At 46.2% G+C, this 17,702-nt stretch overlaps 1 protein-coding gene across 1 annotated transcript in view; it reads right to left on the bottom strand.

The window, feature by feature from the left end:
- The window catches only part of AQP9 (aquaporin 9), a 94,952-nt gene extending 80,579 nt beyond the window's left edge, over positions 1-14,373 (bottom strand). Inside the window, exons 1-2 of the mRNA XM_088443126.1 lie at positions 14,367-14,373; positions 7,833-7,999 (exon numbers count right to left, since the gene is read on the bottom strand). Coding sequence (XP_088299252.1) covers positions 7,833-7,999; positions 14,367-14,373 — 174 coding nt within the window. The remainder of the gene's footprint in view (positions 1-7,832; positions 8,000-14,366) is intronic.
- Between the last annotated feature and the right edge of the window lie 3,329 nt (positions 14,374-17,702).

Raw genomic sequence — 17,702 nt, 5'->3', positions numbered from 1 at the left:
AGCCGTTCCTTGCCACTCCGTGTCGTAAATGGCATATTGGCAAGTTTACGTTTCTCTTCAGCTGATTTAAATGTCTTTTTCAAGGTCATTTTCCTGAACTTTGCCATTTGGGATTGTATGTGCCCTCTACTATGACATTGGGCATCGGCCTTGGCAGACGACGTTGATGGCATGTTATCGTCTATGTCATGACTAGTGGCAGCAGCTTCAGCACTAGGAGGAAGTGGTTCTTGATCTTTCTCTATTTTATTTTTATCGGAGAAAGTTTGGTCCTCCATTTATGTTATATCGATTTGATATATACGTGCGGCTAAACACAGAAAATAAATTTTTTTTTGGTTCGGACTGGAGTGTACTTTGTGGGTTACAGCACCCTTTAACGGTCAAGCCAGCCGGCCCTTTACTTATGACACAGGCGCACTCTTGGCACTACTTTGTTGATGCACGTGCGGCTACTGCGCACACAATTCACAAACACAGAAAATAATTTTTTTTTGGTTTGGACTGGAGTGTACTTTGGGGGTTACAGCACCCTTTAACGGTCAAGCCAGCCGGCCCTTTACTTATGACACAGGCGCACGCTTGGCACTACTTTGTTGATGCACGTGCGGCTACTGCGCACACAATTCACAAACACAGAAAATAATTTTTTTTTGGTTTGGACTGGAGTGTACTTTCGGGGGTTACAGCACCCTTAACGGTCAAGCCAGCCGGCCCTTTACTTATGACACAGGCGCACGCTTGGCACTACTTTGTTGATGCACGTGCGGCTACTGCGCACACAATTCACAAACACAGAAAATAATTTTTTTTTGGTTTGGACTGGAGTGTACTTTCGGGGGTTACAGCACCCTTTAACGGTCAAGCCAGCCGGCCCTTTACTTATGACACAGGCGCACGCTTGGCACTACTTTGTTGATGCACGTGCGGCTACTGCGCACACAATTCACAAACACAGAAAATAATTTTTTTTTAGGTTTGGACTGGAGTGTACTTTCGGGGGTTACAGCACCCTTAACGGTCAAGCCAGCCGGCCCTTTACTTATGACACAGGCGCACGCTTGGCACTACTTTGTTGATGCACGTGCGGCTACTGCGCACACAATTCACAAACACAGAAAATAATTTTTTTTTTGGTTTGGACTGGAGTGTACTTTCGGGGGTTACAGCACCCTTAACGGTCAAGCCAGCCGGCCCTTTACTTATGACACAGGCGCACGCTTGGCACTACTTTGTTGATGCACGTGCGGCTACTGCGCACACAATTCACAAACACAGAAAATAATTTTTTTTTTGGTTTGGACTGGAGTGTACTTTCGGGGGTTACAGCACCCTTAACGGTCAAGCCAGCCGGCCCTTTACTTATGACACAGGCGCACGCTTGACACTACTTTGTTGATGCACGTGCGGCTACTGCGCACACAATTCACAAACACAGAAAATAATTTTTTTTTGGTTTGGACTGGAGTGTACTTTCAGGGGTTACAGCACCCTTTAACGGTCAAGCCAGCCGGCCCTTTACTTATGACACAGGCGCACGCTTGGCACTACTTTGTTGATGCACGTGCGGCTACTGCGCACACAATTCACAAACACAGAAAATAATTTTTTTTTGGTTTGGACTGGAGTGTACTTTCGGGGGTTACAGCACCCTTTAACGGTCAAGCCAGCCGGCCCTTTACTTATGACACAGGCGCACGCTTGGCACTACTTTGTTGATGCACGTGCGGCTACTGCGCACACAATTCACAAACACAGAAAATAATTTTTTTTTTGGTTTGGACTGGAGTGTACTTTCGGGGGTTACAGCACCCTTAACGGTCAAGCCAGCCGGCCCTTTACTTATGACACAGGCGCACGCTTGGCACTACTTTGTTGATGCACGTGCGGCTACTGCGCACACAATTCACAAACACAGAAAATAATTTTTTTTTTGGTTTGGACTGGAGTGTACTTTCGGGGGTTACAGCACCCTTAACGGTCAAGCCAGCCGGCCCTTTACTTATGACACAGGCGCACGCTTGGCACTACTTTGTTGATGCACGTGCGGCTACTGCGCACACAATTCACAAACACAGAAAATAATTTTTTTTTTGGTTTGGACTGGAGTGTACTTTCGGGGGTTACAGCACCCTTAACGGTCAAGCCAGCCGGCCCTTTACTTATGACACAGGCGAACGCTTGACACTACTTTGTTGATGCACGTGCGGCTACTGCGCACACAATTCACAAACACAGAAAATATTTTTTTTTTGGTTTGGACTGGAGTGTACTTTCAGGGGTTACAGCACCCTTTAACGGTCAAGCCAGCCGGCCCTTTACTTATGACACAGGCGCACGCTTGGCACTACTTTGTTGATGCACGTGCGGCTACTGCGCACACAATTCACAAACACAGAAAATAATTTTTTTTTGGTTTGGACTGGAGTGTACTTTCGGGGGTTACAGCACCCTTTAACGGTCAAGCCAGCCGGCCCTTTACTTATGACACAGGGGCACTCTTGGCACTACTTTGTTGATGCACGTGCGGCTACTGCGCACACAATTCACAAACACAGAAAATAATTTTTTTTTAGGTTTGGACTGGAGTGTACTTTCGGGGGTTACAGCACCCTTAACGGTCAAGCCAGCCGGCCCTTTACTTATGACACAGGCGCACGCTTGGCACTACTTTGTTGATGCACGTGCGGCTACTGCGCACACAATTCACAAACACAGAAAATAATTTTTTTTTGGTTTGGACTGGAGTGTACTTTCGGGGGTTACAGCACCCTTTAACGGTCAAGCCAGCCGGCCCTTTACTTATGACACAGGCGCACGCTTGGCACTACTTTGTTGATGCACGTGCGGCTACTGCGCACACAATTCACAAACACAGAAAATAATTTTTTTTTAGGTTTGGACTGGAGTGTACTTTCGGGGGTTACAGCACCCTTAACGGTCAAGCCAGCCGGCCCTTTACTTATGACACAGGCGCACGCTTGGCACTACTTTGTTGATGCACGTGCGGCTACTGCGCACACAATTCACAAACACAGAAAATAATTTTTTTTTTGGTTTGGACTGGAGTGTACTTTCGGGGGTTACAGCACCCTTAACGGTCAAGCCAGCCGGCCCTTTACTTATGACACAGGCGCACGCTTGGCACTACTTTGTTGATGCACGTGCGGCTACTGCGCACACAATTCACAAACACAGAAAATAATTTTTTTTTGGTTTGGACTGGAGTGTACTTTCGGGGGTTACAGCACCCTTAACGGTCAAGCCAGCCGGCCCTTTACTTATGACACAGGCGCACGCTTGGCACTACTTTGTTGATGCACGTGCGGCTACTGCGCACACAATTCACAAACACAGAAAATATATTATTTTTTTAGCACTTGGGGGGAGCACCCCTGATGGACAGAGCACCCCCTGGACAACACTACAGCACCCCTTTAGGACTGGGACACTGCACAGGACTTTGGAGTGGACACAGCCCCTATGGAGAACTGACTGCACAACACAGTCCAGCCAGCCCCTATGGACTTTGAAGTAGTGGACACAGCCCCTATTAACAACAGCAGCACAGCACAACACAGCCAGCCCCTATGGACTTTGAAGTAGTAGACAACAGCAGCACTACACTACACTACACTACACAGCACTAACTCCCACCCTCCCTCTTCACTGTCCACAGCCGAGTGAGAAAATGGCGCCGACGCGGGTACCTTATATAGGATCCAAAACCCGCGAGACTCGGAAGGCGGGATGATGACGTTTTGCCTCGATGTCAGATCCGAGTCAGGCGGGAAAAGTCGAGCCTGACTCGGATCGGACTCGGATCGGGGGGGCTCGGGGGGGTTCGGATTTCAGAAATCCGAACCCGCTCACCCCTAATTATAATACAATTAAAGGATCACAAAATCTAAAATACTGACATAAATATTAAAATATTATGTATTATTGACCTCTTCTTGTTGAAAAAAACAATGGCATTCCGATGACAAATATGTTGTACAAAAGAAGAAATGTAAGGTAAAGGTGAGGCAAGAACTCTATTATTGGAAGACTGTGATTCCAGGGTTGCTGGCTATGCTATTGGTGTACACAGCATACAGTGGAGGTGTCTTGGGGGCCTATTCATCAACACTAAAATAACGGTTTTAAGGCCATTTTCCTTAATCACCGTTACTTTAGTATTCATTAACACACTTAGCTCACTTTCATCTCCTGGTTAAGTCCGTCTGCATTAATTTCCACACTCCCCATACAATAGTGGGACACATTTACCGCAGCTGTAATCAGTGCCGTGCATTCTCCACTTTTGTGAATGTAACGGCCTAAGTGCAGCGCTTATTACAGCTGCGGTAAGTTATAGGAGGAAGGGAAATGTATCTATTTCATGAAAAGCTGTCATCGCAAAATTGACAGCTTTTCGGAATAGATACTGATGGAGAGGAGGAATGATAAATTCCTCCAGTAATTAGGTAGCACTCCATGCAAGTTCTAAACCTAATTACGGTACCTCCATCAATTTTTTTAGTTATGATGAATAGGCCCCTTAGTACTTTTCTTATGCATGATCCCAACACTATATTAAAATAACCTTTTTTACTATACATTACTGAAATATAAGGATTGCACACATATTTTTCCTGCACTGGTGATGTGTCCACTCTGAGCTGGGTTAGTCTTTTGGAAAATGGAGTCCAACTTACACTGTAAATAGGGTTAAATGACCCAAGTGGGGAAACAGCAGGCAATACTGCATTCAAAATGAACGTGGAATGAAGCATGACTCCATATACTGTAAAGTATGCCCAGCGTTCAACATGAAAGAGCGTGAGCACACTCCTTATAGACCTCATTGGGCCCTATTTGCAGTGTCAGTTGAATTGTTTTCACCAAACAGAAAATGCAGCTCATAGTGAAGGACCACAAACAGAGAATGTGCACGTGTGTACAAGGCCTTAGGGATAGATTTGATAACACTTCTACAAGGGATAAAATAGATTTTAGCTTTCATCTATCTTGTACAATCAAGAAAATGATAGCTAGAATTTGAAAGGTTGCACCTCCTCCTTTCCAGTTTAGTAGCTTTAGTAAATCTACTACTTATTAGTCTGAAAGATGAACTTTAATATAAATGCAATGAAATTGCTTGTCGGATCATGTTTGATTTTCATCCTAAGCAGGGGCACTCAGGGCACATTTCAGCAAGCTTTTGCTAAATGTTAACTTAAGTGCAGGAAAGCATACAGTAACTCCCTTGTGGTTTTCCAAACTGTGCAAAACATTAAGGGGCCTATTCATCATCGGAGGCCGCATGGCTTCCAATGATGAAGTATTGAACTTGCTGCGAGGGATACTTAAGTATCCAACTCACAGGGGGGTAAATGTGACACCGGAGCAATTCATCATTGCTACGGTGCGGGGACAGCTGCTCCAAAAAGCAGCTGTCCCCTCGGTTAATATCGCAGCTACTTTTGTAGCTGTGTTACTTACCTCCTCCCCGTGATCCCGGCTATACCCGAGGTCACGCATGCGCACAGGCGCCAGGGAGGTAGTACGGAGGCGGCGGAGGGATCCCATTTCGCATCTCCAGAACTCCTTCCCATACGAAGAAGCGGGGTCACGAGAGCATGCGATGACTAAAGATGGCGCTTGTTCTCGGCAGCAAACTCCAAAGAAATGTCAGTTTTCGGAGTTTGCTGAATATCAGGGGGTCCTTTTGGGACCTCTGATGATGAATAGCCTGGTAACCTACTAGCGTTTTTGCATGGTTACCGGGCCATTTATCGGTTAATGAATAGGCTCTAAGTGAATTAGACATGTTTATCTCTGTCATGTTCTAAACACACATATAGGGTTTAAGTAAATACGTAAAAATGAATGTATTTTTAATATGTATACATTTATAAATAAGTGTTGCTGTGTCATGAACATATACAGCCCCAGGATCAGTATTATATCTTTAAGTAAAAAGGTCTAAGCAAGCAGAACTAAGAATATACAAAATAAGGAACATTACAAAACTGAAAAATCACATGACTAAAAGATGTGTCTGTAACAAAATGTGCAGGGTTCAGCAAATAACCGCTATTGATAAACAGCAGTCAATGTAAATATTAGTGCTGTGTGAGAGAAACATAGATCGATATTTGCTAATTATTAAACCCTCTGGATTTCATATTAGGTTGAAAAAAATACTTTAAAAAAAAAAAAAAGTGTCAGGATTTTTTTTGTTATATATATTTTAGAAGATGATAATGACGACAGTACTGACATTTGGATAGGCCCATAGCTCTTTATGTACAAAAATTATTGTACAACGTAATTACCCCAATAATGGGTATTACTTACAATTCACAAACATATTCAATTTTAGGCTAAAGTGCTGGACATGTTATTCCTAAAAAAGCACAAATGTTCCACTTCCATTCTGATGTAATGTATATATTCACTAATGGCATCAAGTCATGACATCATTACTCACCATTTATACAAATCTTTCTTACATGAGATTATATAGATTATTCAATATATGCTTATAAATGAAAGCACATTACTAGCCTCTAAATAACTCAACAGAAAGCCATGTGACTGATGTTTTTATATTTGTATTCTAATAAATTATCTAAAATCAGCTGGATGGTATTCCTTATGATATACTTTTGGTAGTTTTATATCTGCAAAGTTATATTGATGACAATAGGAATTAAATATTTTCATACATATTTACATAAATAAACACACACACACATTTATATATATATATATATATATATATATATATATATAAACAGTAATGGGGCGTACACACAGTACGATCAGTCAGCGATAACGTTATCGTTGACTGATCGCCTGCACTCCGATGTGCTGGATGATCGTTATCGTTCATCTAACACACCACCAACCCATCAACGACGGGCCAGCGACCAACGATCGCAGGGGCCCTATGTATCGTTATCGACCAGGTTGGCCTGTTTGCGTGGGCGATGGTCGATATTATTATCATTCATATCGTGCATTTTTATCCTACCGTGTGTACGCACCATAAGTTATGATGTTACTGATTCCCTGTTCAATAGAAAATATTGTGCATCATAAGGAATAACACACAATGACATAACATAAATTATTGATTATTGTGTTTATGTGGTTTGTAGTTTTTCATTAAATAATGCCAGTGACCGGGTGCTTATATAGTCATAGAGCTACTCTGTAAATTCAAATGTCCTTACAATTGTACATTATTCTATATAGCAGGGGTATTCAACATGCTGCCCTCCAGCTGCTGTGCAACTACACATCCCAGCATGCCTTGCCACAGTTTTAGCATGCCCTAATAGCAAGCTATATATCATATCTTATGATGCACATGTTGTCTTAAATAACTAGCCAATTATATACATTTAAACGTATTAAAATAATTATTGTATATTAAATCAATTCTATATACAGCAAATCATCTCATAATTCAATGCACTTTTGTACGATACGTATATTAAATTCACTTTAGTACTGTCTACAAAACAAAAAAAATAATGAGAACCGTTTGAAAAAATTTTTTTTTATAAATATAGTGTATGTATGCTATGTGTTTGTAGTCAATACTCTGGTTCATCCAGGCATAAAGTGCAGTCCCAATCTGACCACAGATGGGACAGACTGTTCACTTTAGGTAATGTGCTCCTAATCTATCTCTGTACTACAAACACTCTCAAATTTGTAACATGTTTTTTTTTCTCTCAAGTAAAGTGAAAGCTGCTAGACTGCACATGGACACTTTGTACAATGCACACATCAGCAGAGTCACACAAAGAAGCCGGAAAATAGATGACACTTACTATCAATATACATGTGCCAAAAAATTCAGACAGGGTTTCCTTTGCCAGGCTGTTCTTTAGCGCTATTCTGTCTAAGCAGCTCCTGCTTTCTGTCAGGTCCAAGGTGCTGTACTTGCTGCTCCTCCTGCTGGTGTTCTCAGTTTCAGACATCTTCAGAAGTTTTTTTGCTGCTCACTCATTGGAAAGAGTGTGCTCTGTGCATCAGCATCACTAAAAGAGCTGATTCACATACTGCCAGGAATGTCCTCAGCCTGCGGTCATTGGTTGGATTAAACTATGCAAAAAAAAAAAATTAACAACTCATCCTAAAAGTTTTCCACAGGATTTTTTTTAAATGTGTATTTCTAAAATATCTTGGAATGGTAAATGTGCAATGTTCTTCTTATTGAAAGGTATAATTGAGATGCAGCCACACCTATATTTATTTCTTTTTTTGACACTGGTAATAATAATATTTCACTCTGGATATTTATGAATGGGATGTTTGTATTAAGTGGAAGATTCCTATGCACAGAGGGTCTCATTCCGACTCGCTCGCAAGCGCCTATGTGCTCGCAAGCAGGTCAATGTTGATGCCCTGCACATGCACAGCGGCCGCACTGCGCGTGCGCAAGCCCCGGAGCGAGAGAGAAATTCTCTCGCTCCAGGGCTCACTAGAAAAGGGGCTGCTGTCGATGGTGATCGACAGCTCACACCGTTTTGTAGGCGGTGTGGGGGGGTGGCTGGCCAAACGGAGGCGTTCCCGATGGAACGCCTGCCTTTTGGGGGCGGCCCCACTGACATCACTCGTGATGTCAGTGGTGTGCTTCAGGCTCTAATAGAGCCGAAAGCTCACTGGGGCTTGCAGTAGACGAGACCCTACCACAAGGGTCTCGTCGCAAGCCCCGATGGTCGCGATGGTCTTGACCATCACGACCATCAACCTGGCCGCTTGCTAAAGCTGTGGGTGGTCACCCACAGCCTAGCGAGTGGCCAGGAGGCCGGCTCGGAACATAGAAGCGGCCGCCCTCATTCAGAGCGAGTGCTCGCATTTTGCGAGCGGCTCTGAATGAGGTCCAGAATGTTATACATAAATGTGCATATAGGAACATTTTAATCCTGCACTGAGTTAATCATTACCTGTATCCTCAGGTTTTTTTTAGGCCATGACTTGAGATATGGAACATATGAATACACGTGGTATTGTGGAACAGAAATGAATATAAATGTAAGACAAAACAGTGGCCATCTTGGTAAAGGAGAATGCTTCATGTATGGAGCATTCATGGAAGGAAGCGCAGTAGTGTTTTTCATATTTCAGCACCCCACCCCCCTTGCTGCAAGCTATTCCATGTTACACAAATATTTTTTAGACAATTCTTGTATCAACCTGTAAAACATTTGAGGGTTAGACAACCAAGAAAATATCAACATTTCAAGTAATTCTAGTCCACATGTCCTTAGAAAAATGACCAGTGACTACCATAATCCCTTTGGTAAGCACATTTCTAACGAGCTATGTGACCCACAGCCATAGATCCTTTCTCCATGACTTCTCAACTATTGTCGCACTCAATGTTGATGGTTTATTCCTTGTTTTATAAGACTCAGTTCACTCAAAGTCTATTTAATGCGAAGAGCTTCCTTGGCTATTTTGGATTTCCACTCACACCAGCCATTTTTTACATTGCCTCTTAGATATTTTGGAGTTCACAGAATGTGATATTAGCAAATCTCTTGGGTGGGTTTCCATTGTTTGATCTTGAAAAGGTACTTTTCTATGGTGGGATGTCCACTGTGTCCAATAATGCTGTACCTCTAAGCTTTGGAACAGGATTCTCCCTGTGCATGCTGTGGGCTCCAACAGATTTTTTCCATTTGTATTGGAAGAGGTGATTTTTAGGTTTTGTCTTCAACTCCATTTTATCGAAAATATTATTTGCAGGGGTGGATAAGGATGGAGGGGCCCCAAATCTATAATCTGCCTAGGGCCCCTTGACATGATAATCTGGTTTGGCTGTTTTCTATCGGAGGAGCCAGCCAGCCAGCAAAGAAGAGACGAAAAGGGAAGAAGGTGGTGTCCTAAGGTGAAAAGTAAAGAGGGTAGCACATTGCGAAAGGTACAGATGGGAGGAGAGAAGTACATTTAAGAATTAACAGATAGGAGGGGGGAGTGTATGGAGCACAATAAAGAACATGGCGAAGTGGGGTCAGGGAAAGTTTGTACAATGCAGGGGGGGGTTGTGATCTGAGGAGTCCGAAGTAAGGTGACACAGGCAGCAGCACCACAGTCAGACTCAGAGGAGCCAGCCAGCTGCCAGCGAGGAAGTCTCCAAATGCCAATGTCTAGTGTGTACTGACCTTGTTAGTGACGGGACCCGGCGGGGTGCCGACATCGCCAAGTGCGTACACACTTGCCGATGCCGGCAGCATTGGCATAACAGCGGGGACCATGCCGCATTGTCAGTGACATATCGGCTACACACTAGACGATGTGACCGATATGTCGTTCGATCCGGCATATCATTTAGTGTGTACCCAGCATTAGTCTATGAAGAAGTCAGAAGATGCCCCTGGGCTTTCACTTTCTAGCTGATGTTCATTGTAGGTACAGTAAGTGCAGCCTGGCATAGAGAGGTGGGCATAAATGGTGGGATGGGGTTGGGAGCAAAGTGTGGAATAGGGAGCACAGTATTGGTTGTGTGGTGAGGTGCACAGTGTGCGATAGTGAGCACAGTGTATGATGGAGAGAACAGTATGATATAAGAAGCATAGTATGGGGTGTGGGTGGGATGGGGAGCTGGGTGTGCAAAGAGGAGCACACGTGTATGTGTAGTTGTGTATATATATATATATATATATATATATATATATTGCCAATGCAGCAGCCCTCCAGACTAGAAAACACAATGGAGAACTAGTCCAAATACATACAGCGATTCGGCGGCACTTGTTGTACTACTTATTGTTGTTCACAATTCTGTGAATTAGCAGCTCCACCATTTTGTGAGTGACAGCAATCTCATTCTGTGAGAGTGCTGAATCTGCCGTTAACCACAGGGTGTGATGGCATACCATATCTGTATTGCACAAGGAACACGTCCATTAAGGCGTCAGCAAACTGGGCCACCTGCAGGGGAGAGGGGCAACAAAATGGTACACTAACGCAGGTGGAAGAGGGGACAGCACACAGGAGGTTGGTTTGGGAGGTGCAGAGTGCGAGACGGCTATAGGCGTATGGGGTAGCGGCAGAAAACAACCAGTACTGGACTTTGGAGCCCCAGTACTGGTTGTGCTAAATACAGGGGACAAATGACATAAGGGTCCCCCTTAATAAGCGCAACCAGCACCAGGCTTTTCAGAACCTGTCCTGGTTGCCAAAATACGGGGGACAAATGATGTAGGGGTCCCGCATATTTAGCGCAACCAGCACAGGGCTCTGAGCCGGTCCTGGTTCTGGAAATACAGGGGGAAAAAATGCATAATCTGTATTTCTCAGAACCAGCACCGGACTCCTTCTAGCGGGGGCGGTGATACCACAGCCAGGGGATCCCTTTCACCGGGCACCCCAGCCGCAGCATCACCCCTGACCACTAGTCAGCCCAGGCTGTGGATCCCTGGGGAGTTGGGAACCCCCCATTAAAGGGGTCACCCTCCTCAAGGCACCCCAGGCCCAGCCTGCTAGCCCGGGGCTATCCCCAGCACCACTGGGCGGTGGGTGCTGGGTTTCTATGTGTAGTGTGGTGCATATGAATATATAAATATTGTCTTTTGCAGTAGTACTACAGGTCCCAGCAGGCATCCCCCACATACTGGCACTTGGAGAACCACAAGTACCAGCAGGCGGGGCACTAAGGACCTGCTGGTACTTATAGTACCCCTGCAAAAGAAATATTAAAATAAAACAGACAGACACCATTTTCAAAATATTTTATTTAGCTGCACCTTCACCTGGGGGGCTGCCACTCCCCCAGGCGTCTTCACCTGGAGGGCGACAGCCTTTAAGTTCATTTTCCTAGCCGTTGCCCATCCAGGGCTTTGCGGGACCTTTACTTGGGGGGCGGCAGCCTTAAGCTCTTTTGCATGGCTGCCACTTCCCCAGGACTTCTACAGCGTCTTCACCTGGAGGACGACGGCCTTTAATCTCTTTTTCCCGGCCCGCCCATCCAGGGCTTCTGCGGTGTCTTGTATCTTCTTTCTTCGGCAGCTCTTCTCTGCTGCCTCCCCACCGCCGACTGAGTGCACGGACCTCGCGCTGGCAGTATTTAAGCCAGCTGAGAGGGCAGGGCGATGACGTCACGAGCCGTGATTGGCTCGCGACGGCCATCTTTGAATTTCCAAAATGGCGCTGAGGCACCATTTTGAAAAGGGCACGCTCGGTTCTCACCATTGACTTCAATGGTGAGAACCGCTCGTTGGCTGAGAGGCGGAAGGCTCGCCTCTCTCAGCCATTGAGAACCGCTCGTTGGCTGAGAGGCGGAAGGCTCGCCTCTCTCAGCCATTGAGCGCTCCACGCCTGGATTTCTGGACTGAAATCCCGCAGCGGAGCTGTCATTCGGGCAGGAAGAGGACAGATATATGCATAGGAGGAGGTGAGTATGGAATTTTTATTATAGGTTCACCATTGGATTACCTACTGGACAAGAGGACAGATTGGCTTCAGGGATACTAGGTGAGTATGTGAGATAGTGTGTGTATGTGTGAGTACATATGTGTGCATGTATGTTTTAATAAAATTATATTTTTCTACGGTGTGTGTTGTGTTTTTTTAATATTGCTTTTGTTGTGGGACTACAGCTACCAGCATGCCCGTAATGCACCGCATGCTGGTACTTGTGGTTCTCCAAGTTCCAGCCTGTGGGGGAGGCTTGCTGGGAACTGTAGTTCCAAAGCAAAAGCCAATTTTATATTTTCAAATGTACCACACTTTAAATAATCAACCCAGCACCCACCGCCCAGGGGTGTTTGATGTTGACTTTGCTTATTCTATGATGCGATTGTGTCTTATGAATTTCTTTAGTGCAATTTTCAATGTTCTTCTGTCTATTGCATTTTCTAGTATCATGTTTACTTTGTATCCACGGTGATGGGTCTATCTTGCTAGTCACATGGACGTTGCGATGACGTCATCAACCTAGGACGCTGAACGGGTGTGTGGTCCCGCTTCCGGCATGGTCTCACTTAGGGGTGAACTCTTTAAAGGTAAGCTGGATATTTATTTTCTTTTACATCCTGAAGATAGTGCCAATAAAGGCACTGAAACGTTGATGATACACCCGTGTGTAAATTGAGTTCTTTATCAGACGAGTGCTGCACCATACCCCCGACTGTTTGATTTCTATGTGAGGGCACCATTGACAGCTGCGACCTGTTTGGAGTGCGGACTCCATGTGTATATGTATTAGGGATGTGCAGGCTCGGTTCTACTCGGTTCCGTTCGTTTTTTTTTACCGAATCTTATTGGCTATCCAAAACTCATGACAGCTGATACCCAATAAGATTCGGTAAAAAAATCCGAACGGAACCGAGTAGAACCGAGCCTGCACATCCCTAATATATATATATATATAAACAACCATCTAGCGCTTGCCTTTCAAGCCACTGATCTCCACTTCTTCTTGCCAACTGGTTCTTTCAACTGGTTTACTAACTCCTCAACGCCCAGCCCTAATCCCTGGACCTAGACACATGAAAATTGGGGAGAATCTTCCTTTCATATTGTAGGTGCCAACTCAGAAGGGATTTTTTTTTAAATTTGACTCCAAAGGGAAGAGAAGGGCTAAAATATTTCCTCCCCCTGTGTAATCTCCTGACTGACTGTCTCATGGTGGCTATAGCACAGTTCATATTCAAACACCAACTGTCATCCCAAGTGCTCCCAAACATCACTGGCAGTTGGTGTGGCTCCCTATTTGAATAGTGAAGGAAGGGTTGGGGTTAAAGATACAGTATTGGGTAAAGGTATATGGGGTAATTGTACAGTACTGGGAGCAGGGTTAGGGGATAAGGGTACAGTATTGGGTTAAGTGTTGAGGGATAAGGACACAGTATTGTGTGCAAGGTTAGGGGATAAGGACACAGTATTGGGTTCAGGGCTAGGAGGGTAAGCATATAGTAGTTGTTTCAGCGTTAGGGGATAAGTGTACAGAATGGAGTGTAGTTTTAGGGACATTGTGTTTCTACAGAGGAAAATGTTACGAGGTGAAGGAAGGGAATGTGTTACAACACAGGCGAAGGGAATAGGTTACTCCAGAGGTGAGGGAGTGGAATACGTTACTACAGGTATGAATGAGGGTAATGTGTAACTACAGGTGAGGAAGGGAAATGTGTTACTACAGAGGTGAGTGAGGATAATGATTTATTGCAGAGGTTAGGGAGTGGAATGTGTTAGTACACAGGTGAGGGAGAGTAATGTCTATAGCAGAGATGCATTACTGTAAAGGTGAAGGATTAATGTGTTACTGGAGATGCGAGATGGAAATAGAAAGAGTAAATATCTAAGATCTACCTGGGTAAAACCGGGTACATCTGCTAGTAGAATATACAGTGGTATACAACCCATGATATTAATATACCCCACCGCACAAAATATTACTATATTACTACACAACCTCCCAAATACCAAACTTCAGCCCTCAACCCACCCCCAAATAATAGTATACAACACCCCCCAACCTACCTCCCCTACCAGATAATATAAGTATCCTCTCGTGATACATTACACCCCTCAACCCATCTCATTATTCAGATAATATAAGTACATACCCCCAGATACATTATTATACCCTCCAACCCACCTCACCCCCCACAAACTGTGTTTCTACCACCCCCCCATATATTACACCTCCCAACCCAAGTCACCCCCAGGTAATATACAGTAAGTAAACACTCCCCTCATAACGAATACAGAGCCATCCTTAGATACTTACCTCTGTTTACAGCACTGCAGCAGCTTTGTTCACTTACACACCAGAAGATGCCTGCAGGGGAGAAGGGCAGGCCAGGCAGAGCTGGAGGGGGCAGAGACTTGTGGAGAAGTTGAGGACTCTGGAAGGGACAGGGAGATGGGAGGACCTTACACTCTACTGTACAGTACCTGCAAGGGAGAAGGACAGGCCGGGCAGAACAGGAGGGGGCGGGGAATCAGTCAGGGGTGGGTTGGGGACTCTGGAAAATTATAGGAAGATAGGACCTCACACTTGCTGCAGTGGAGAAGGATAAGCCGAGCAGAACAGGAGGGGGTAAGGACTTGGGGAGGGGATGGGGAATTGCGGAGGGGGCGGGGAGGGTAGTACTTAACTCAACCCCTGCAGAGGAGAAGGATGGATAGGTTGGGCAGAGACACAGACTGTAAGTGGGGCAGTGGTGAAGCCTCTTCTTTGCCCACCTATTGGGAGGGGGCCCTCTGCTGCCGCTAGCCAGTAGTTACAGTGACTGACACTGACAGGGGTCCCGAATGGCAGTGATCCTAATAGCAAACTGCTTTGCACTCACAGGCAGACATCTGCCTGTGAAGCAGTTCACAGGTGGGATCACCTGCGCTCTGTGGGTCCCCCTCTGAGCCCGGACTCAGCACATTAGTACCAACTTTATTCCCCTGACGATGGCCCTGCTTGGCCACATGCCAGGACTCCTTCCCACTCTGACAAGAAAGTTATTGCAAAGTGACTGCTGTATCACTCCACGCTGTAAACAATAACCACTCAAACAGAAACCATTAAATGAAATCACGACCACACTGCCTCACTCTGACAGAAAACACATCATCTGACAATTTGAAGATAAAGGAAGAATTACTAAATACTTCAAAGCACCTTGAATCAAGCCTTCTCGCACATGACTGGCACCATAATGATCTCTTCAAAGAACTTGTACAAACTTACCTGAGCAGCCACCTCAGAGTCCAGCACAGCGCACAGGGAGCAGGCACCCCAGCCTGGACCCTGAAGAAATAAATGACATGGGAGAGAAGGCTAAAATAAATGCAAACTGTCTGGGCAACAAAAGTATTTACAGATTGTGCAGCATAAAAGCAAATTTTACAAATGCATCCGAATACTTAATTAAGTTTGAGGATAGATAAGCACCCTGTTTGATATTTAGTTTTGTTAGTTAGTTAAGGGTTAAGGCTTGGGCGAAGGTGTGGTTATGGTAGTGGTCATTTGGGGGAGATAGGCCTATCATAGGATTTGTGGGAGTGTTCAGGGTACCCATATAAATAGCCTGGTCAGAGGAGCCATTTTCCTCTTTTCCAGTTTCTGCAAACAGGCTGGCTAAGTATCACACAGTTTCTTATATAGCTTTATTTCTTTTGTCCAATTCTTCTTTTTATTTCACATCCTATCTATCTTTTTATTCTTCTCTTTCCCTTACTTCTTTCCTTTCAGCTCCATTCCACTCCCCCCTCCCCTTTTTTTTTTTTTTTTCACCTCATCCCTGCTTAGTTTTATCCCCCCCCTGTCCAACTCCCCCTCCCTCATCCCTGCATTGCATTGTGCCCAGGCTCGCCGTTCAGCGCCACCCCCTCGCCGCTTTATGTAGGCTTCCAGGCCGCTCACATTCGCGGCCTCTCCCCCAGCCTGGCGCGGGTCGCGCCATGCTGCAGGCCGCGATCCCGCACTCGCTCGCGTGCATGTACGCGCGCCCTCTGCCGGCCCCCGCTCCCTGTCCTCCCCTGCTGCCTCTCCACAGCTGATGGCCGCCCGGCTCTCCGGCGGCACCGCGGGCGGCCGCAACTCAGCGCCTTTCCCCCCACAGTTCACAGCCAGCCCGCGCCCTGTATCGGCGGTTGGCCCCGCCCACAGGGTCGTGGCGGCCATTTTAGCCCCGGACACCGCACAGGGAGCCCTGCACATCCCTGCATCACCCCCCTCCGCCCCCACTACTTCAGTAGCAGTGGGGCCTCCTCCTCCTCAACCCTCACCATTACTTTCCAGCCACCAGGGTTCCCCCAGTAGTGTAGGATCAGCTGCAGGGTCCATTATATCTAGGGCCCTAAGTGTCCCTCCCAGCGCATTATTTCCCGATGCCCCCCCCTGCATCTAGGAGCGGGGGTCCTACCCCTTCGCCTTGGGAGGGTGTTAATGTGCAGCAACCCCCCCCCCTTTCAACTCTTTAGCAGCGCAGCAGCCCAGCTGGTCCCCATATTTCTATGCCCCTGGCCCCATCCTCCCCATCCTCCCCCCCCCCCCCCAATTTTCAAATACACCCACTATGTTCCAGTATGCCCCCCCCGCAACAACCCCCGGGCCCGCCCCCTTTCGCAAGGGTTCAGGCCATATTACCAAGTCCTGTAGCCACCTTTTTACCTTCCCCTGGCCACTTCGGCTGCACATACCCAGTCCATGCATACCCCCCCTCCCCCTTTCCATTCCACCCCCCCTGCTCCCCCAGCCACCTGCAACTGTCCATACACCACTGCCACCCGCACTCCCCCATGCCCCTCGTTCCACGGAAGGAGTTGCTGTGCGGTCTGAGTCACCAGTGATTGTGTCAAGTCCCCAGGTCGCAGCTTCTGTTCATTCCAGTCGGGTTGTTGAGATCCAGAGGACGGACGGTGAGGTGGCATCAACGAGTCAAGTCGTGGTGGGCGCACCGCGCAGCGAGGGACTGTTGGCGAACACTCAGGAGGAAGTGGCCGGTCCTTTGGCAGCAGTTTCCGGTGAGCATGTTTTTCCATGTTGCACAGCACACACTCATTTTCCACTGGTTATAGCGATTCTGCAAGTTCATCAGAGAGGCCACGTAAGCTTATGCGATATGTAGCGCACAAGATTAAGGGAAAACGAAGTCCCAAGAGGGCCAGCACAGTGTCGGCAGCTAAGGTTCCAGTTGCTACGGGGGATATGGTACACTGCGCAAACACGGCCATCCTTAGGGATTTGCGGTCTA

The sequence above is a fragment of the Taudactylus pleione genome, unplaced genomic scaffold, assembly GCF_031769625.1.
Source record: "Taudactylus pleione unplaced genomic scaffold, aTauple2 ptg000019l, whole genome shotgun sequence".
Lineage (NCBI taxonomy): Eukaryota > Metazoa > Chordata > Amphibia > Anura > Myobatrachidae > Taudactylus > Taudactylus pleione.
Note: the sequence above shows the minus strand (reverse complement) of the source record. Positions and strands in the feature narration are given on the sequence as shown.